We start from the raw sequence: 21,923 nt of genomic DNA on the forward strand, positions 1-21,923 counted from the left end.
AGAAAGTTTTTAATCTAAAACAGTAATTGATATAAGAACTAAGCATAAGGCTTCTGTCCGTTAATCCAATGCTGACTGTCATAAAAGACATCTATTATGGTGGGCAGACAATGAACTTCAAAATCTTCATTAAACTTTAAATCTGGTTAACAACATTAATGAGGTTCCCTTAAAACCATTTAAAGAGGAACAATAACATGAAAACTTGAAAGTTTTTTGTTTGATTGCTAATGTCTGTGATTAGAAGCCATGTACTCATAAGGAGTAAGAATGTTTTGTAGACATGAACCAGTAGAAACAAACTAAACAACATGGGGGATTGGACTAAACAAGCACATTGCATATCTTATTAATTTAAATTCACTGAATCATGTTATACATATGTTTCATTATATGTGTCTAGAAACATCCTGTCCAACCTGAAGAAAAAATGCTCACTTGTGTAAAGCATGGTGTTCCAAGGAGATTGACTGAGAGTGTTTCTGGTTTTACAGCTGCTGAATCCTGAGGATGACCTCTTGCCAGGCAAGATTCGGGACAGTAACCGTTCAACTCTCCTAGCTACAATCCAAGAACACGGCTATCCAACAATCAACTTGGGAATTGTGGGTGATAAGTAAGTACCACATGTTAGTAAAGATGTCACTTCATATTCATGTGATGCACTTTATGGCATCCATGGGAAAAAGAAATATCAGAGAAAATGTCACTCATTACAAATGTCACAGTGTCGTGACAAGGCACATCTTGGAGAAATTATTTCACCCTTTTCATTATAGCAAGAAATAAGTATTCTAATATTAGGACAAGTCTTTTGAAAAAAAATATTTAATGGCATTTAATTTGCTTTGCATTCTGTTTGTTGAAACAGACAATCTATTTCCTGTTGCAAATTGAATTTATTGCTGCAGTATCCTTCCAAGCACTATACTTAAAACACATAAGGGGAGACAGTTCTACAGCAGATGCACTTTCTTCTGGTCAAATAAAGGGAGAAGGAAAGTTTCTCTCAGAGTTTATTTTCCATGCCAAAATTGATTTAGAGTATAAAATTTTGTCATATTCTGAGTAACTGTCTTTTGAGGAAGGCCCCCCTGCTGCATATTGCTCATCATTTCCAGAAATATGCGGAAGAATTTATTTTTTTTTAAACTTTATTGGTCTTTACTTTGATTGCCACAGAGTAGCACCCTACAGATCAGCCTTTATGTTTATCTGACAGTGATTGCTCCTTGTTTCCCAGTGGTAGTGAAGTGACAGCTCTTGAAAGCTCTGGGATAAGTGATTGAAGTGTTCAGCTTTCTGTCCTTTCCAAGACTGGGCAGTGACTGCTATCCATGGCTTGAGTTTCTCAGCATAATGTATTTCCTCAATATATTGAGACCTAGAGGCTTTGAATAGTCTGTCTTGCTTTTCAGTTGGGGTATCAAACCAGACTTGGTTTGACACGGGGTTGTTCAGGTCATCCCAGTGGGTAATTAAAAGTAAAAATTAAAAAAAAAGAAAAGCGGATAAGCAGATGACAAGGTCCCAGTCAGGCACTAAAAGGGAATCCAACCAGGTTACTATTACAGAACAAGTGATTTTAAATCCAGTCTTCGCTAAAGCAGTATTCAATACAAAACATCACTAGCTTGACAGAAAGTGTGTGATGGGCCAGCCACTGCATGGTTTTGCAATAATTAAACCAACCTGCATCGTGGCTGCAGGAAATGCAGTTGAATTTGAAGTACTCATACAGGGAAAGTGACATCACAGTTGTGATCTTAGGGAAGACAAACCCTTCTGGATACTCTCACTGCATCCTGGTATCCCTTTTTTGCTTCTCTAGCCTAGCAAAACACCACTGCAGTTCCAAACGGCAAGAAATACCCAGCCCTCCTGCCCATGAATGCTCCCAGTTTCAGGTGGTCGTGTCATACACAGTCTAAACTCATGAGGCCGTTCTTTCCAGGAGTGGTAGCTAAACGTCCTGGATCGCTGGAACTTTCTATATTATAAGGACCTTTTTAAACTTTAAAACATAAGTAGAAAAGTTTTCAAATCAAACTATTATACCCAGAGATCAGGTTCTAGATTTGTGTAGCTAAGAAGAAAAAAAAAAAAACAGCCACAAAAAGTCTCTTATGTCCTGGAAGTCATCTCTGTGTAGAGGGATTAGCAGGGATTTTCTTCAGCAAAATACTGTAGGTGGAACTTTTACCACTTGCAGGAGCAAAAGTAACAGCTACTGTTACCAACATTATTGTCAATCTTAACATGTGTTACCAATGGCTTCATCCAGTGGAAAAGATGCTTTCCCTGGTAGTCCCCTCTGGAAAAATAAGAGAGTAAAGCTTGCTTCTTCTTTATGGCTTTGTCCTAATCAAATAGGTGTAGTCTCAACTTTGCTGTAAAGTCAACACTAACAAAAGGAGAGTTTAACTTAAGGTCATTGTGCAAAACCATAGCTGTGTACTCCATTGCCTTCAGGAATTGTTTCTGTGACCTCCTAGGCATGGAGAGTCTGTGAAGAAGATAAATAATTTGGAAAGCTCTCAGTAATAAATGGCAAACAACTTTAGAATCATAGAATCATTTAGGTTGGAAAAGACTTTAGGGTTATCAAGTCCACAACTAAACCACGTCCCCAGGTGCCACACCTACACGTCTTTTAAATACCTCCCGGGATGGAAACGCCATCACTTCCCTGGTCAGCCTGTTCCAATGCTTGATGGCCTTTTCAGAGAAGAATGTTTTCCTGATATCCAATCTAAATCTCCCATGCTGCGACTTGAGGCCATTTCCTCTCATCCTATCGTAAGTTATGTGAGAGAAGAGACCGATCCCCCCCTGGCTATACCCTCCTTTCAGGTGGTTGTAGAAAGTGATAAGGTCTCTTTTTCTCCAGGCTGAACAATTTGAGCTCCCTCAGATATTCCTTATCGACGTGTTCCCCAGATCCTTCAACAGCTTCATTGCTCTTCTTTGGAATGTCTTTCTTGTAGTGAGTGAGATTTAAGGCCCAAGAGAACTTTTTGCTTTTCTGTATTTTTTACAAATGTATGTTATGACCTTTTTTTACTTGTCAGATCCTAGCTGAACACCAGGCAGCAAACAAATATATGAGTCTAAGGAAGTGCCTGCAGCTTTGCTTTCAGTTATGTGAGAGGTGGATTCCTTTGAATCTTAGCTATTAAAATGATCTCTGAGTCTTGAGATAGCATTACCTTGGCAAAGGTAGCAACAGTTCTTTTTAAATGTTTGGTTTTCTGCTTTTTTGTTTCATGCTAACAAAGCAGCTTCTGCAGAGGTACTTTAGCTCATAGAATAGATTACATGAGCCTCCAATCACAGAATGTACTTTGCAGTAAGTTTTGAAAGAATAATTCAGTACTGTTGACTTAGCTAAGAATCTTCTGCACCAGATACCAGGATTCAGTCTTAGCAAGTCTTCTGCCATTCTTCCACACTTACATGCCCAATCCATATCCTTACAGCAAAATGCACCAGCAGTTCTGTTTCACTCAAAAGGAAAATCTGATTGTGTAAATCAGTTTGGTAAGAAGTATGGTGTTATTTCATTACATAATAAAGCTAACAGAGTGTTGCCCATACAGATATTTCAGTATGTATTTTTGGACTAACATGACTGATTTTGTGGAGTACTGTGGCACTTGAACAAATGCAGGAGACTTACCAGAAAGATGTTACAAAGGGTACAATTTTGACACTTTAGTTAGCATGTTTGTAGAAGAGAGGAACAAGCCTTCAGTGTCTGTTTTATGGTTTACTGAGGTTAAACCATAGATTATGTGTGTTTGTGTGTGTTCATATATATGTGTATTTTATGTGTATAATATGTATCCAGACATTGAAGAACAGGAAGATTTTATATGCCTGTAATATCTATTGGTGTAGTAAAAGTACTGGGAAACATATTTTTCAGAAGGGAAAATTTAAAATGTGTACTTTATTTATTTTTTTTAATGTATCATGGTATATATTTCTTCCTTCCCATTCTTTAGATTTGGGTGGTTGTTTTCATATTTCCTTTTTTTAATACAATTTGCATGTGGTAAAATTTGCTTCATTTTACTGGGAGTGTCATTTCCTGTGCACCATAAGCACTAATGGAGTGTGAGACAGCAGCTAATAGGGAGCACAGTTGAGTATTACAATTGCTGTAATGGGTCACAGTTTCTAACCATGAAAATTCTCTTCAATTATATTTGCAGATCTAATATTCAAGCATAAATATTTTTTTTTAGAGTAGTATGTGCAAAAACAAACTTAGAGGTTATTCCTATATATAATTTCAGCATACAAATCACTCAGAGGTGTTTAGGTAAAAAAAATAGCTTGTCCAGCTGCTTTAAAGCCCAGGATTGTGATACATGTAAACACAGAGAATGTGAAAAGATGGGGAAGCACACTGAATGTCTGGGTTTCTGAAGAGTAGTTAGAAGCATTTTTAAAATGCCTTTGCATATTAATCATATGTGAAGTTACATTTTGAACTGACCACTCAAGTATGACTTAGCCTAAAGCTGTACTTTCATTTGAAACCAATATTATATTTCTTCTGGGAGCATTTTAATGATTTCTGAGATTGTCACTGTCATTTCTGTTCTCATAAATTGTATATATCACTCAATATTCAAAATAAAAAACAGCCATTCCAAAACCCATAGATAAATTTTACAGTTGAAATCCTAGAAGAAAGCAACAGGAGAAAGGAACAGACCTGGGAATGTGATACAGCTGAAGTTAGGTCTGGCCAGAAGCCAGAATTTTCTCAATTTGTGTTCTTAGCACGTAAAAGCCAAGCTGTTTGAAAAGCACACATCTCTGAGTAGAAATGGAAGATAAATCCATTTCCAGAGCCACTGCAAAGACAAGAAACAAATGCAAAACTAAGGAAAGGAAGAACCTTTCTGATATTGTTGTTACTGTTTTGTCTTACATTTCTTTTCTGAATCTCAGACACATTTGCTAAAAAATTAAAAAAACAACTGGCCAGTTAAAGTTGGTATTCCAATGTACTTTCAATGTTGTCTCCTAATAACAAAACCAAGTTTAAAAGGCTTTCATTTGCTTTGCTTATAGTTTATGAATTTATTTCTTTTTTTGGAAACCAATGATAAAAATAAGTTGCATTTCTGATTTGATCTGTAGAAGTCTAATCGTCAGGATATTTTTGTGTCTGATTATTTCATTTGTGTTGTTCTTTGTATTCCATTGTTTAAAGTGTAAAGTTTAGCCCTAGCAAAATCTGCTGCAGCGTGGGCCTCTGTTTTACAAAGTCATCTTCCGTTTTGACAGCTTTTCTTCTATGAAAGACTTTCTTATTAAGCTTGCTAAGGAATTTTGATCATGTATGTAATGAATTCAATTTCCTCTCCTTTTACCTTTGTTTACATGAGGGCATTTTCCCCTTCTCTGCATTCTTTTCCCTATTTTCTAATTCTCTTATCATTTTTCTCAGAGGCATGTATAATATTTAGTTGCTTCCAATAGCACTTTCATTTATGAGTCTGTCATTTCACAGTGGAGAGAGAAAGAATCTCTCTCTTTAGGAAAAAAATTCAGGAAATTCATATTATTTTGTCACTTGCTTGAAAAATTTATCTGAATAGTTATTAAATCAGCAGTTTGTGAGAGCTTGTCTACATGGGAAGTGTTTAGTCTCTTATTTGTTTACCTCTTCTTCTGACATACTGTAGGACATAGAGCTCCTAAATGACAGATAAACCTATTAAAAATCACCCTTGCTGTTGTACCAGCATTACTCTGTGATGTCCCTAAAATAAAAGCTTTGATAGAGTCTCTTCATATTTAGAATGGATACTGAAATCTTACTGAAATGCTTGGTCAGCTTCAGTTTTAAGTTTGTCATCCCAAAAAGGGTTTAAATCTTTTGTATTTGTGAGGCTTGCATGTAATTACTGCTGTTATAATATAGGTGGAACATCTGGAGTGGAGGGAGGAGAGTGGAGAAACTGCTTCAACTCCAAAATTTCTCTTGCCATATCAGCCTGATATATATCATCATATGAGTTAGAATATGAGTTATGGGCAGAATCCAGGCACAGAATCCCAGTCTCTCCCTGCTCCAGCTTAATGCCAGCTTGGGTAAAAGCAAATATACTGTGGACAAAATTAGTAGTATCATTTAACAAATGACTGCAAGAAAATGCTTGTTAGAGAAAAGACTGTACATTAAATGTCACAGTATTAGGTTTTGCTAAAGTGACTTCACTTCCAGTTCTACTCAAAAAACGATGGTGTTATAAATTTTCATCACAGCCTAATGAATGCAGGGACACAGAGTAATGGTTTGAAGGCGATTCAGATGTGGATGTCCTCTCCTTCCTTGTGCCCTGTCAAGAATATTCTCCTTTTCAAGCAGAAATGTTTAATATCTGTCACAACAACTCTTGATAATCATTAGGGAAATCTTCAAATAAGTTGTCATATTGACAAGTCCTCTCATCTAATGCACATCTTCCAAAAACACAAAGGAATGTCTGAGCCAAAACAGAGGTGAAAAAGAACTTGTGAAATGGGACAGTGCAAGTCCCAGGGAGTGTTCTGTACCAGTAGGAAACTACATAGTGTGACAGGTAATAAAATTTCATGCTGTAGAGGTGACAGGTGCAAAGCTAATGCAGAGCAGTGTGTCATTTTCCTAACTGTGTTCAACACAAGTATGGGCTCCTTCCTGAATTAGCATGTTTAGAATCACAGCTCAGTAGTAGCACATGACAGTAAAGAGCAGATAATAAAGAGGACAGAATACTTTGAAAATCCTGTTTTTGAAAAGAGAGGGAATCTATTTGTTGGAGGAAAATAAAAATTATTATTTTTTATGGTCTATTTTTGAGGCTTAAGTTAACAATTTTAAATGTCCTTGGAGAGATAAGTTCTCCTTTCAAGAGAACTTCAGCTTCTGGAGGCCCAAGTATCCTTCACTTAAATGACTTTCAACCTTCTTAATGCCTAGAGCATATATAGGAATTTGAGTTCCCAAGTCACTGAGAAATTTTTGAGTCACTTGAAATTTTACTAATATCCTAGAAGAAAGTAATGAAAACTAATAAAGGCAGTAGATACAGAACAATCAAAGTGGTGAACACTGAAGATGGGTCACTGTGTCAGTGATAGGAATCACTTACAAAACTAGGTTAAGTATATTATTAATACAGCCAAATATTAACTGATATATAGAGCATTAAAGAATATAAGTAAAATTTACAGGCTGGAGGTTTATATCCCTAGAAGTAAAGATTTAAGAAAATAGTTGAGAATCATCTAAATACAAGCTCTAGCACAAATATATATATATATAGAGAGAGAGAGAGAGAGAGCTAATCCCCTCTAGAATAAGAAGGTTAATTTTGTCCTCACCTTTGTATTCCCAGGACAAGAACCACTACATTTCTGAAGTGGTTGAAAGATGGACTGTGTACTAAAGTAATACCAGAACTCAGGCTGTTTAGTTCAACAGATGTTCTTACAAGATCACTTGATTACCTTCCAGTAATACTGAGCCACATAGAGAAAAAACTGAATAAGGTTTTTATTTCAGCAGCAATGCCTATATATTCAAGTGAGACTGATTCAGAGTGTAAGTAAAGCATAATTTTAACAGTGATAGTAATTAGTTATTAGGAAACTAAATCAAATGCTCTCATATTCATTTGAAAATGAGATTGGATATTTATTTACAATTGAAACAGAAGCAAGTTCAGGGACGTTCTCACACTATTTTAAATACTGAATCATAAAAAAGAGTTATTTCTCCTGGTTGTAAATAACACTCTTAAGTATTATTTCAGAGTATTAAATTAATTTTTATGTTATTCTAATGGACAATATATAGTAGAAGCATAAAATCAGAAGACTAATACCAGCAGAAATTACACAACAGAGCTGGAAAAGATTTTGGACTTTTGAGACTGCTGTCCATAACATTAGTGGTTAAACCAGAATCTGGGATCATTCATGAAATCCAAAAGTCTTTTGTGTGTTACTTCATAACACAGGGACCCTCTTTTGAGAAATAGAGTTTGACTTCATTACTCTGGCAATGAATAGAAGAGAAAATGAGAGACTGAAGGCATTTCAGGAAATGGCTTTGTTGGGAAGCCTGTCAGAAAGAAATGGACATCTAAACTTTTAACCTGAATAATTTGAATATTTTTCCATCACTTCCTATCATCATTAGTATGCATTCAATCTGACAGACCCTCTTTAAGAACTATGAGGAGAAACATGGCGTGGATTTATAAGGTGATAAAAGAGGATTTTAGATTTTGTGTTAGCAGTGACTTTGGGCGTGTGTAGCAGTAGTGTAGGGACATTGGCCCAGTCTTCTCACATTCCCCAGTCAGGCAGGACATGAGTGTGCACAGAAGTGATCTTTGAAATGCCAGACTGAAGCTGCCTTGTGCAGGATCAGCTGGCCATGGACTGCAGAGGGAAGTTGGCTTTGTTGTTGTTAACTGTCCAGCCAGCTGATATGAAGAAATGGCTCAAGAGTCACACAGTGATGACTGATGTCATGGTGCATTTCAGTCATGAATATCTGATTTCAGGGATTTTTTAAAGGTATATTTATAAATATTCATATCTAATGAAGATTTTTTTTTAGCATTTAATTGCCCTGCATTTAAGAGTATAAAAACACAATTTCTATTCATTTCATATTTCTGTTACAAAGGACACTATCTCAAAATAGTTTTTTCACAGAAAAACTGACTTAGAAGAAGTATATGTAAAAGGTAATGCTGTTTTCATAATTGGAAATTCATAACAAATCATTAATTGTTTTAAAATAAGGTCCTAACAGGAGTAACTTTCTCAGTTTTGGACATTTTTTCTAATCCTGCCTCTTGCAGCAGGGTATGAAGCTTCTCATGAATGAAGTGGCATCTTTATTGACTATGGAGTGATAAAATTAGGATAATTACAGCTCTTTCCCCCTTGAAGTTAAGAAAGTGACAGTTATTATGCCTTGAGACCTATTTCCTGAATAAGAAGCTAAAAGTGTGAGTAAAAATGTTTCAATGGGGTCCATCTCCAAATATTTTCCCTTCCTCCTTCCAAAACGTCAAGTTGTTTAGCACTTCCATTTTGCTCTGTTTTGAAGTCAAGAGTAAAGAAGTTTCTCCATAGACACTGCAAGGAAAGATGAACTATGCTTTGTTGGCATGCCCAGTTGAACCTAAATCCTTCCATAACTTTACTCTTAGTTCCTTGGGAGAAGCCCATCCAAACTGCAAGAGAAAGATGTTCCTGTGCTCTCCCTTTCTCTCCCATTGGCTGGCCTTGCAAAGACGAAGCATTTCCCATGGTGATTTTGAATATCTAGAGCCACCAAGGGGGACACAGCTGGGCACAGAGCTTCCCTTTGACCCCAGGAGACTCTCTCCTTCCCTGGCTCTTTATTATACCCCTTCTGCTTCCTTTACCCTCAGGAAGCCAGATGTTTTTAAAGAAGAAGGGACACAGAGCTTCCAGAACACTGCGGAGACAGGCCTACCAGATTGGTGAGCACTGTTTTTAAACCACTTGGGACCTTGAGGCACGTGCATGCTCACAGGCAGGCTCGGCCAGGTGTCTGTCAGGGCAGAGCTTGGAGCACACATCCAACCAACGTTTGCCGTGCAGGAGCAGATGGTGTTTTATTCTGTCCATTAAGTAGCACTGCCTTTTCAGTTAAGTTCTTATGCACCAGTGCACTGTAGACTTACTTACATGGCTCCACAACATTGATAAAATGAAAATGTTTACATTGCTCATCAGTAGCAGCAAACATCTTTATCCATCAAGGCTTTTCCCTTTTGAAAACTGAGCAAATTAGATAAAATCCTGCTTGAAGGTAGTAGTGGAGTCCAGGGAAGTCACTGCTGTGATTCTTCAGTCGTAACAGGAGTTGGACTTCAGTGATCCTCGTGGGTCCCTTCCAACTCAGGATGTCCTATGAGCCTGTGATACTGCATACTTGGTTTTCCACCACTGTGCTGATCATCTCTAAAGCAGGCTAACTGAAACATTCAGGGAATCTCTAAACTGTACACTATGCATTTTTTTCCAAAATACATATGCAATGATATACTACATCTTACTTAGGGAGATGGTTTAATAATATAGATTAATTTTCAGAACTTGCCCTCTAACACAGACAGGCCCAAGGAGCAGAAGTGATGACAGAGGGAGAATAAACTACCTGTCATTTTCCCCATTAACAAACAGAAACAATGAGTTTCTGTAGTTTCATTAATGCAGGAAATGAAAATAGGTAGAAGAGGAATGAAAATCCTATCAAAGACTAATACCTGAAAACTTCACATGTGAGGATCCTCACTGGAGGAAATGGGCCCATTTTTGTAAGAAAAAGTTGGAGGATTGGGTTATAGCTTAATGTTTGCTTTGCATACTGGAAAACAAATTGCTGTTCTCGTGACTGAGTCAATCTGCCATATCCTTAGCTTTCAAAAAACTGGTTCTTGTTTAGCAATTAGTTATTCATGCTGAAGCCAGGTTGTTATAAATCTAAGTTTTTCTCATGTAATGGACTAAACCTTTTGCTATACTACACATCTAAAAAAAACTTAATTTATGAGAATCTGCAGTATTTAAAACATTTTAAATTAATGTGAAGAATGTGATACAGACTGTCTGCTTTTGCTGAAATTGTTTAAAAGATTAAATCTACCAGCAGGTGATGGACTTGGAATTCCTCATACAAGTCAGTTTACACCTCATTGCTACTGCATAAAACATTAAATGAGCCTTTAGTCTCTTTTAACCAGTCTGAGGGAAAGCACCAACAATAACCAGCCTCTAGAATAAGTCTTCCTACGTAAAGAATGAGCAATAAAAAATTCTTCTGCTTCCAGAGCAGGACAAAAGGCAATGGGCATTTTGTTCTGTTAATAACATCTTTGTGCTTGAAGGTATATGATCCAGTATTGTAGAGACAAATGAAGTTCTAGTTCCTTCCACTAACTAGCAGCTGTCAAAAACATTGAGTTGCTGGTCTCAAACAGGACAAGCTTCTGAGTTCCTTCTCTTCACTTATTTCTAACACTGTAGTTCACTCTTCATGGGGAATTTGTATTTTTTTTTAGTAAACAAAAATTGATGCCATATTTCATTTGATATTTTCTAAAAAATAACTGTTTGTTTTAGGAAACAGCTGATGACAGAATTTTTAAAAGTCTTTTTATATTGTCTCTAACCTGTGGCTTCCAAATAATTTTTGTTCTGGAGACAGACATTTTCCCAAGTGATTAAGTTATGATTCTATAAAGCGTGGAGCTTCCTAGAGAAAGCCTTCATTTTGAGGCATGACTTTTAGGGACTGCATTTCTACCTGTCCTAGAGACATCCATACTCTAGATCAATAGCAGTTACACCAGTTTACAGGGGGAATGAAATCACTTTAAATTCCCTTTAAATTTATTTAAAATTTACTCTTACAGTTGAAGCTAAAGTAAAATGAAAAGGTAAGAAATTCTGTGATTATAATGCCATTTCACTGTGTCAGATTTGGTGATATTATTTGCTATATATAAACAACTGGCACTAATTACATCCATCATATTTTTTGCTTTCAGTTGTTTCAGTATAAGCCAATTCTCATTTCATGAGTGCTCTCATTGAAATAATTGCAGATCCACAGTTGCCCTTCAGACTCACCAGATCACTGACATCTTTACCAATGCAATGCCAGCACTGTCTTTGGTATTGATTATTATATTGTGTCATGTAATCTTAAGTCATTATTATTTCAACCCAACTACGACTGTTGAATATGTTCTGCTCCAAAAGTGAAAACTTTTCGGTGAATCCATATTGACTCACTTCCTTTTTAAGAAGGAAGATAAAACAAAAATCTTTACCTGTGTAATCCCATCCAATTTCTTAGAAAAACTAATGGATTTCTGGTAAGTGTACTGATAAGGTTCATTATCTACAGCCAGCAAAAATAGCCAGGGATAGTTTTTTAATTAGTGAAAACCAGCAGTTCTCAGGCTGCTTCTGACTCAGAGGACACACACTATACTAGATTTAGAGTGAATTAAGTGCTCACTAATCAGTACAATGGCACAGCACCTGAAGACAGCTGTTATCAAAGCTTTGGTCCTGTTCTTTTAGCATTTATAGAAAAAAATCACAGCTCACACTGAAATGCTTGCAGCTGAATGTACATAAGCAGCAGACAAGGATGTGATGGAGGACCCTTCATGCAGGAATGTGCCTGTAGTACATGAGCACCTGGCTTCTATGCATGAGACTTGTTCCTATAGCACTCCCATAGTTATCTGGTTTTCTGACCTGTCCGATCTTTTGTCATTCTGGCATATATATGAGTGGGAGTCTTCTGAAGCAAGTCAAGGAAACAGTAGACAAAAATCTATTAGCATCCTGATATAGAAGAAAACACCGAAGGCATTAGACAGCTCTCATAGTTACTTCAGCAAAAAAGTTGAAAACCTCTAATTGAAGGCCTCTAATCAAAATCCCTACAAGTTCATAAATGTAACGTGAAAAAGGATACTCTGCAAAATAAGATTTATATTTGCAGCAGCAATTAAAGGAACAGCAAAAATTACCAAAGACATATTCTTTAATATTGCTGTCAAATAGACAAAACGTACATAGTTATGTTGAATGAGCCAAAGCTGCTGTAATTATCCCAGCTCTCCTCACAAGCTGGCCTGTTTTCCCAGGGAAAACATATTGCATCTGTTCAGAGTGATCCAGGGAAATACCACAGAAGGTAAAAGGAAGATAGATTATGAGAACATGATGAAATACACTTGAGAATTTTGAAACAAATACAGTTTCAGAAGTGTGTCCATATGTTACTACATACACCATCAAAATCGGATTTTCGTCTGCTTTCAAAAACCATACTAGTCAAAACACAGAATTCCTATTACCAACAAATACTCGTTCATTGAATTGCATTCAGTGAAATGTATTCATCTATTTACATTCAATATTATATTCTACAGAAGGTGGATTTTAGTTGGCTAAAAATAATGGCATCTATGCACCATTCTGCATCCTGCAAATTACTGATATGCAAAATACTCCTCTTGGCCATGAGGTGAGAAGTGGGTGACAGACTCTGTCTTTATGCCTCACTGCATTCATCTATTCATTTTGAAATCTGTCACCTCAGCTGAATGAGCAGTTAAAAAATGAGAGTTAATCTTAAAGGATCAAATCCATATCCCATCTTTCCTCAAGAAGAAATGTCATTGAGCTTGATAAGATCTGTGAGTACAACAAGTAGTCTGTTGGTTATTCGATGAAAATCTTAATTTGGCAAATTCTTTGTTATTTTGGAGGCAGAACTAGAAATTTGACTGGGATCTTTGCATGCAGACCTCATTAACTGAGGTCTTTGTACCTCAGTTAAACATGTTCTTCTGGAACATCTCTTTAGCAGGAAAGAGACTTCCTAAGATGCAAAAGTAGTACAAACCACTGTTGCCAGTTTGTGGGAATGTATCCAGAATGTGCTAAGCCCAGGGCACCTCCAGTTGAAGTTTACAGTCAACTACTGTAGTTTTGAGTGCAGCTGGACTACTTTGGTCTCTAGTGTGATTGTGTAGCATCACTGCTTAGCACTTCCATTTTCACTGTGTGTCCAGGAATCTGTAGCTCCTCAGAATTTGTGAAGAAACATGTCTTTCAGCATATAACTGAAATACTTGAGATACTTTCAAATAAAGTAAAACAGTAGGCAAGAAAGGTTAGCCAGCTCTGCTTTTGAACTCACAATAGACACTTGTGCATGCATCTGGTGCATCATGGTGCATGTGTATCTTTCTATATCTGTGTCCAGTATCTCTGTAAAGCACACAGGTTCAAGGTGCTGACTGTGATGGTGCATGCACACATTTTGCAAGTACAGGTTACCAGAAGACCTGGGTTTATAGAAACCCAGGCTGCTGCATAGAGGAATACAAGAAGCACGAGTGTTTCTGTTAGTCACCCACTAGTAGCAGCTGGATATGGCAATGGGCAGCGAGGACTGGAAGTGACTGTCAGGTAATGAGGTTACATTGAATGAATGAGACTCCTGTGGCAAAGAACTCCTGTGGTGGAAGTGATCCTGGAAATTAGTCATGAACTCTGGATTTTGTACTGTGACTATGGCTTGATAAGTCAGTCCTAACTAAAGGTTCTAGTCCCATTTTAACTGGGATCTCTCATTTTACTGCAGAGTGGTAGGTGATTTTTTTTAACGTTTGCTGTTATTTGTTTTCTATATCAAATTATAAAACTGAGCAGTTTAATTGCATGTATCAAACTGCGGCTGTTGGGGTTGTATCACAGAAAAAGCTGACAGATTGATAATTAATGACAGTGAAGCACAACAATAGGATCAACAAAAGTGAATTAATTACACTGTAATTTAGGGTACTTCAAACTGGCACTTAAAACACAGAGAATTCTTTGGTCTTGACTATAATGTATCTATTTCTTTTGAGAGTGGAAAGGAGAAAATTTACATGCCTGATGTCAATTTTAATGAGTCTTGCATCATTTTCTTGTTCAAGCTCTTAAGCTTTCTCGTATATTTTTTCAGTTCAAAGACAGCTCATTTGACAGCTCAAGTGTTGAATAAGTTTTCCCCAAACTAACTTTGATAACCAGAATTTTTCATGAATCCAGAAGGTGTTCCTGCTGTACTGCCATCCTGCAAGTCCTCTCTTCAAGTCAATGAAAGCAAGTGTCAGCTGCAATGTCACACATATGCTTACTGGATGCTTGCTGCTGCCATTGTACAATAGTTACCCTCCAACCAATTTCCAGATTGTACTGCTCCTTCTGTTCCACAAAACTGAGCAAGAAGAATCAGGAAACTGGGATACTACAGTAGATACTCTGTTTATCTGACTGACAAAATTAACAGAGAATATACAGATACAGTTAAAAATACATGCACTCTTTATCCAAATTACTATGCAGCTTCAAAGATGTATGTACAATACACATAAACTTTATGCAGACACAATCTGCTCCAGGTGTTGAGAGAAAGTTTGGATTTATTCCTTATTTATGTATATTAATAGTTTCACAAACTGTATGCAATCCTTAAATAACAAATTTTCTTCAAGGTATTAACAAAAGATGATCAGATATGATCTGAAACATAACTGAGTATAACTTTTTTAGTAAGTTGCAGTATGTTAGAAAAGCACATTCACTTTTTGTGCACAATGTCACTCTGACTTTGACTTTGAAAATCACCAAATGAAACAGAGTAATTTTGCCATCTGGAAATTAGACTTTCCATCAAAATCTACTTTACACTGATTAAGGTATTCACCATTATATTTGAGCACCTGTTACAGTTCTGTCTTTGAAGGGAAAAAAAATCCAAGAATAGCACTTTGACAAGATATTTTAAAGGATTTATTGTGGTAAATTAGACCATTAATCTAGCTAATCCAGTATGCTGCCCTGCTTCAGAATATAGCTTCTGATTTGTACCTGCTCAGACAGTGAGTGTTATTTCTCAGCCTCATGGTGATTTGTCACCTGCCTTTTAAAGCAATCTTGTCATGCTATGATCAGATGCCAAAGTCATCTTGTCTATTCTTTCAGAACCTAATAGTTTTCATTATTTATTCCCTTTCCTTTTACTTCCTTTTTCAATCTAAAGGAGCAGCTGCTCACTGTTACACAACAAATGAAAGAAGAAGTAGTATCTTGTTACCTGATTATATCAACTCAGTGTTAATATGCAATTTGAGTAATAACTCTCCGCATTAAATCCACTAAAGGCGAGGGAAGTGTTCACAGTGTTGATTGAAGACTGCCACAGGGGACTCCTGTAAGGAGTGTTTGGTGCTAATTGCAGAGTCATGGAGGTACTAGCCTTTAGTACAACATAAACTTAAGCAGACCTGAGTGACAAAAAGAAGTCTGCCAAAAATGTCCAAAAAAGAGACATTTTCTGCAACAGCAAGGGAGGGAATTCCATCACCTTTTTTCAAAATTAAAACCAAACTAACATAATTAGTAAGTTTATTGCAACAAAATTTCTATCACATCTTTCCTTTTGAATAATTAAATTCAATCTGTAACTATGTTAAAGATGACATGCAGTGCTATTGCCTGGATAAGTTTTAGTGGTAGAATTTTTTAATGCCTTGCACTATTCAGATGGTAAAGAAAGGAATTTTAAAATGGTGACGAAAAGTATATTATACAGATCATTCTACTGGAAATTCTAAAAATGCACCAAGTCCAGTAATATACAGCTTTTTGCATGACAAAATAAAAATACCTGAATGATTAACTACTCCAGTGTATGCTGTTCTCATAAGGAAAGACATTAATTGAGTCCCTACCTGGTTTGAGTTTAGGCTTATTTGGAGGGGGAAGGGAGTTTTTTGATTTTTTTTCCTTTGTTAAGTGATTTAATATATATACAAATACATAATTTTTTCCATATTTAAATACCTGCATTTCCATTCTATTTAACTTTAACGACAATTAAATATATACTTGTTTGCTTTTTACTGTTCTTTCCATTATTCTCAAACCACAACCAAAAGCAAGCCCACTTCATTATCCAGAATTAGCATGCCCCCAGACAGGTAGACTTGCTACCTATGAATAACTTCTAAATAATTAAACAAGATAAAATGAACAGCCTGGAGCAAGTTCAAGATAAGGTCCTCAGCTCCATCACAACCTAATGAGAAAAATGTACTGAAAGCAGTCTTGGGCTGGTGATAGTGGCATATGTCTGACTGCTGAGCCTCAGGAATGCCAATACTGACCTATGTAATGAATATGTATTCCTTGCTGCATTCCAAGCAGCCTCACTGGCAAGGATTAAGGGATACTTAGATCTTGAGAGAGTTTTCCTATTACAAACTCTATAGTAATCTTAAATAATATCTTGTTGCATACAGATACTACTTAGAGGATCAATACGAGACAATTGGTTTTGAAGAAGTAGCCAACAGCAGACTTGCTTCTTTCTACTTTCCTTCAGTGACTAGTGAAGACTTGTGCTGGGTTTTAGAGAAAATGATGATTGAAATGAGATTTCAGAAGGGGCAGCTGATAAAATGTCTGTTTCCTAAAGAACAAAGGAGATGGTTTTGCAAAGAAAACAGTTCAGGTGTTCTTTGTAGGCCATTAAGCATATCCAAGATACCCAGTACCCTAAACCATAGTCATGATGGCATGCCACAATACTGCAGCCACTGTTTCCTTTAAAAAAGGAGTTGACTGCAGTCTACAGCAATCTGCCCTTCTTTCTGCTCTATCTTGTTGCCTACCTCTTACAAAGCAATCTGACCCTAGAGAGGGGTGTAACCCAACGTAGGTAATTAAGTTGTGCAGGATGACTACACTGTGATGCCTAAGAACATGGTGCTTCAGTCGCTGGACATTGTGGAGAAAGAGTCATGAGTCTTTCTGCCTGTGAGGCATAACCAGGGTAGAGGACACCCGAAGGCTTTCTGGTGAGATGAGGCATGTGCAAGGTTGCATGCACTGAGCTATTTACTCAGTGAGGGAGTGCACTCATTCTTGTGCCACATAAATTGTAGTGCACACAGCAGCACATCATGCTAACTGCTGCTTATATTTCACTGGACCATGGGCAAAGAAAGGATGCTCAGAGGAAAGGATTTTTCTTTCTGAGACATTTGGAAACAGAGTTTCTGCTAGTCTCTGAAAGGTCAACTAGAACTTGCATAGTATTCCTAATTTTTGTGTTTTCAGCTCAAACTCCAAAATTACTGCTGTAGTTCTACTTTTGGATGAAATACAGCCCAAGCTCTCAAAGGATAGCCCTCATGCCATTTTCAGCCTGCATTCACCACCCACAATGGCATTTTGTAGCTGTAGCATGGCATTTACCTGAGGTGCTGTATTCCAGGTGGAGGCCTTCATACAGTCACTAGTATAATTCCCATTCTTTCAATGGCATTCTAAGTAGGAACAGCCATGAAAAGCTTTCAGGATCACTGAACTGAGAACATACTGTTAAAGAAGCAATACATACAGTCATAGCAACCGGTCAGCTTCTGGTCAGTTCACAAATGTTAAATGCAAAGCATGAATTTAATATATTGGAAATTGGTTTTGATTCCTTTGGACCTGTGTGAGTTGTATTACTGAGTTTCTCCACTGCATGCCTTGAAGCTCTGTATTAGCATCAGTACTGCTCTTAAATATCTAATTCTCATATCAAAGTTTCCAGTTTTGATCTAAAATGGAAAGAAAAGACACCAATTTCCTTCACAGTTATACTCTTTGTACAGAAAAATATCATTCCCATTACACTGTTTCTCATGAAGGTGAATAGACCTTTTAACAGCATGGATTGTGTTTTTGCAAGCTGAAGTGGATATTTACAGGTGGCTTTGCTGCAGAGCCCTCTAACAGAGAAGAGAAACAAAGGATTTACTCCCTCTCTTCCCTGATCAAAGTTTGAAGTGGAGCCTCATCCCCATTTTTGCACACATCAGATGAGCTAGACAGGTAGTACTGCAGCCTGCATGGTGGTCAGTAATTTTCATGTGTCAGGTACCTTTACATATCCCTGTCAGTTCATCTAAGTCACAATTTGTATTACTACCTATTGTGTCAATTGCATATTCTTAGACACTTGTAATAGCATTCTTCAGTCCCAGTCTAAAGTATCCCACTGTTCCTGTTGCAAACTTTAGACAGAAAGGTGCCAAACAGTGTGGTGTTCACTTAATGAGATTGCAGTTCTTGACTAGAATTGAACAGTGTGGAATCTTAAGGAAAAGGGCTTGTATTATTCTCTTAAAACAAGTGTGTCTATGCACCTGTATGTGTGCACACAGACTTATATTACAAGTCATAATAATTCCATGCCACTAATCTGCTTGCCTGTTCTTTCCTGTAGCCCAGATGATTTACTGAATGCACTGAATGAGGGTATCAGCCGTGCTGATGTGATCATTACATCAGGAGGTGTATCTATGGGGGAAAAGGTATGCAAAATTTAAGTTTGACTTCCTACAATATATGTAAGAATTTCAAACCAGAGTCTGCCCTCCAAGCTACTACCTTTGTATTAATGTTTATTAAAAATGGACCTTACTTTTATTGAAACACAAGTAAATAACTGAAGAAAATAGTCTTCAAAGCTCATTCCATTCGTTCTTGTTTCTGTACTATAGTTGACATAGTACAACAGAGAAGCTTTTAATTCCTGATGTGAGGGATTTACAAATGTGTTTTTACTTAAGGAATGATTTATGTAGATGAGGAAGGTGCTGGGTTAAGAGCACATGAAGACAGTAGACTTTATTTTTAGAGCAGGTAAAATGTAGATAGCATTGAGGTACTTTGAAAGTACTTTGAAAAGCAACCTAAGTATATAAATAGCATTTTTTTTACTCAGCACATCTGTTTCCTGAATGTGCCAAAGCTCTATTTGTTACAAAAATAGTTTTATCACATTTTGCACCTGATAGTCCTACAGACAATACTTATGAGACCCAGTGAGCTGATATATTTGCCTTTTGAATCATTAACAGAATTGTTGATTGAGTTCCTGTTGATTATCCCTGTGCCAAAATCATCAAAGAAAATAGGGATACACAGATGCTGGTGGGGCATAGATGAACCTGCAGGACATTTATTAATCATGACTTATGCGAAGGAAAACTCAAATTACTTTTTGATCCCAGGCTGAATCTGTGAGTTTGGCAGGTAAAATAAACATCTTTTATAACTAACAGATACTAAAGACTGTCATTAGGAGGTGGGAAACATGAGTGCTGGTTCTGTTTACTTTTCTCAGTAGAAATCATATCACTGGATACGTCATGAAAATGGATAATTAATTAAACCAGTGCAAATAACTTTCAGTTACTCCCATTGTCTCCAGTACGCCTAGAAAAATAATCAAGGACAAGTACTGGTCTTTAAATTGGGAATGTGGCAACATAGTGCAGACACAGTAAGAAGTGGCTGAACTGCTGAATGGTCTTACAGACAATCAGACCTTCGGCTCATTTCTCCCCAGTCTGAACTTGAGGCAACAGCCTAAAGTCAATAGGCTGTACATTCCACTGATGGTCTGCCCTCTGATACTGAGCTTTCTACAGTTTTAATGAAATAGCTGTGAACATCCAAATAGTAAACAGAAAGTAAAAGCAGGGTTAATGCAATTAATAATTGAGAGTTAACACCTGGCTGAAATGAGTTACTGCTTTCCAAGTACTTGAACACACACATGCACAAAAAAAGGGCTAACTGCCAGGGATTTTCTGATCTACTTGTGATTTACTAGTTTCTGATTGCTGGTTACTAGTGAAACCATCTGTCTTCACAGATGACTGCTATGGCCTGCCTCTTTAGCATCACTAAACACAACAGATAGGGTACTACATCTTTAGGCACAGCAATTATCAATAAAGATTAAACCAGTAATTCCATTTGTTTTAATAACTGGATCAATCATGTTTATGCAAAATCATTTAGCTTGAACTCATTCACAAGCCACCCAGTTTGTTCTTTCTAAGGAATGTTAAACCCAAGCACTGTAAATTAGACCATTAGACCAAAGAAATTACAATCATTACAGTATCCTGGAAAACTATGATTTCTACAGTACAGTATTGATTTCAAAAGTAGTAGGAGATCTCTAAATCTACAACTGATAGCTTCTATGGCAAAATTTAAATAACTCGATAATTTAAAGTCTTAGCTTTGAATCGTAAAGGGTTTTTTCCATCTTTGACATAGAGAATGTTTTAGTAGTAGGTATTTGTGGGGTGCTCTAAGATTCTGATGCTGCAGATGAATTTTAAGGAAATATATGCCATCATGGAGTCAGGTTTGGCACCTAAATGAGTCTGTTCTTTACTTTTTCTTTTCCAAAACACTTTCTTTCAAATGATGAAAATTCCCCACTGGGCTGTAGCACTTTCAGGATATGCAGATTTTCATCTTCCCTTGATATTAATTAATTGCTTTGAATGCTTAGATGATGTAAAGCCACTTTGATGTTACTTAATTTTATTCTTTTTTTAATTAAACAGGACTATCTTAAACAGGTGCTGGATATTGATCTTCACGCACAGATTCACTTTGGCAGAGTTTTTATGAAACCTGGGTAAGAAATCTTTGTGCTTAGGCAGCCTAGATGGAGGCTATATTGGGCTAAATATCCTAGTGAAGTGCTTCAGTAGATTTCACTTTTCCAGATATACTATAAACCACAGGACAGATATATGTGGGAAAAGCAGCAAAATCAGTGCCCTTTAGATTAGTCACCATCTTTATGGGTGAAATTAGCTGGAACAGAGAGATTATTTTTTATCAGTAAGAGATATTTCTCTGATAACTGTTGCAAATCAGGTTTGGGGACTGGTGGGAAACCAACATTATATAAACATGCCACAGCCTTCAGTGCAATCACAGAGCTCACAATGACATTACCATGAAATAACCAGGAAATACAAGGACATTAAATGGACAGTTTGCTTAAAGAGTATCTCATTTCACTTCAAAATTTGCTTCAATTATATTCCTACAAGCAGTTGCTTGAGAGGTGGAATGATAGCTAATTTACGAAGCTTTGTCTAATTGGCATATTGAGCATAGTAATTTTTAAGTTAGCTGAGTCCTTTATAGTTTGCCTCAGAAAATTGTTTCAGCATTGTTTTTCTATGCTGTAGCACTGCTCATCAGCGAGTCTGAAAGTGTGCTCTGCAGAGAGAATGAAAATCACACATGCTGGAAACAGAGAGTTCCCTTTTCTCTACAGTGCAAGAGCAGAAAGATGTCTGCACCTCTGCCTCACTCCCTAGGGAAGGCAGTTTGTTTGCAAGCTGGGTCAGAACGGTCCAGCTACACAAGATCAAGCACAGCTTTGCAGAATGATTCCCTCTGGCCCAGAACTG

The 21,923-nt window shown here is 37.0% G+C and overlaps 1 protein-coding gene across 21 annotated transcripts in view; it reads left to right on the forward strand.

The window, feature by feature from the left end:
- The window catches only part of GPHN (gephyrin), a 268,213-nt gene that overhangs the window by 239,155 nt on the left and 7,135 nt on the right, over nucleotides 1-21,923 (forward strand). For 11 of the 21 annotated variants that reach the window (XM_039704754.1, XM_039704755.1, XM_039704753.1 and 8 more), the window contains 3 exons: nucleotides 495-616; nucleotides 18,914-19,001; nucleotides 21,060-21,133. In XM_039704754.1, coding sequence (XP_039560688.1) covers nucleotides 495-616; nucleotides 18,914-19,001; nucleotides 21,060-21,133 — 284 coding nt within the window. Of the gene's footprint in view, nucleotides 1-494; nucleotides 617-9,461; nucleotides 9,534-18,913; nucleotides 19,002-21,059; nucleotides 21,134-21,923 lie in introns of all 21 variants that reach the window. The other 10 variants (XM_039704734.1, XM_039704736.1, XM_039704738.1 and 7 more) reach the window with 1 other exon arrangement.

This window comes from Passer montanus, unplaced genomic scaffold (assembly GCF_014805655.1).
Source record: "Passer montanus isolate IOZ18808 unplaced genomic scaffold, ASM1480565v1 scaffold18, whole genome shotgun sequence".
Classification (NCBI taxonomy): Eukaryota; Metazoa; Chordata; class Aves; order Passeriformes; family Passeridae; genus Passer; species Passer montanus.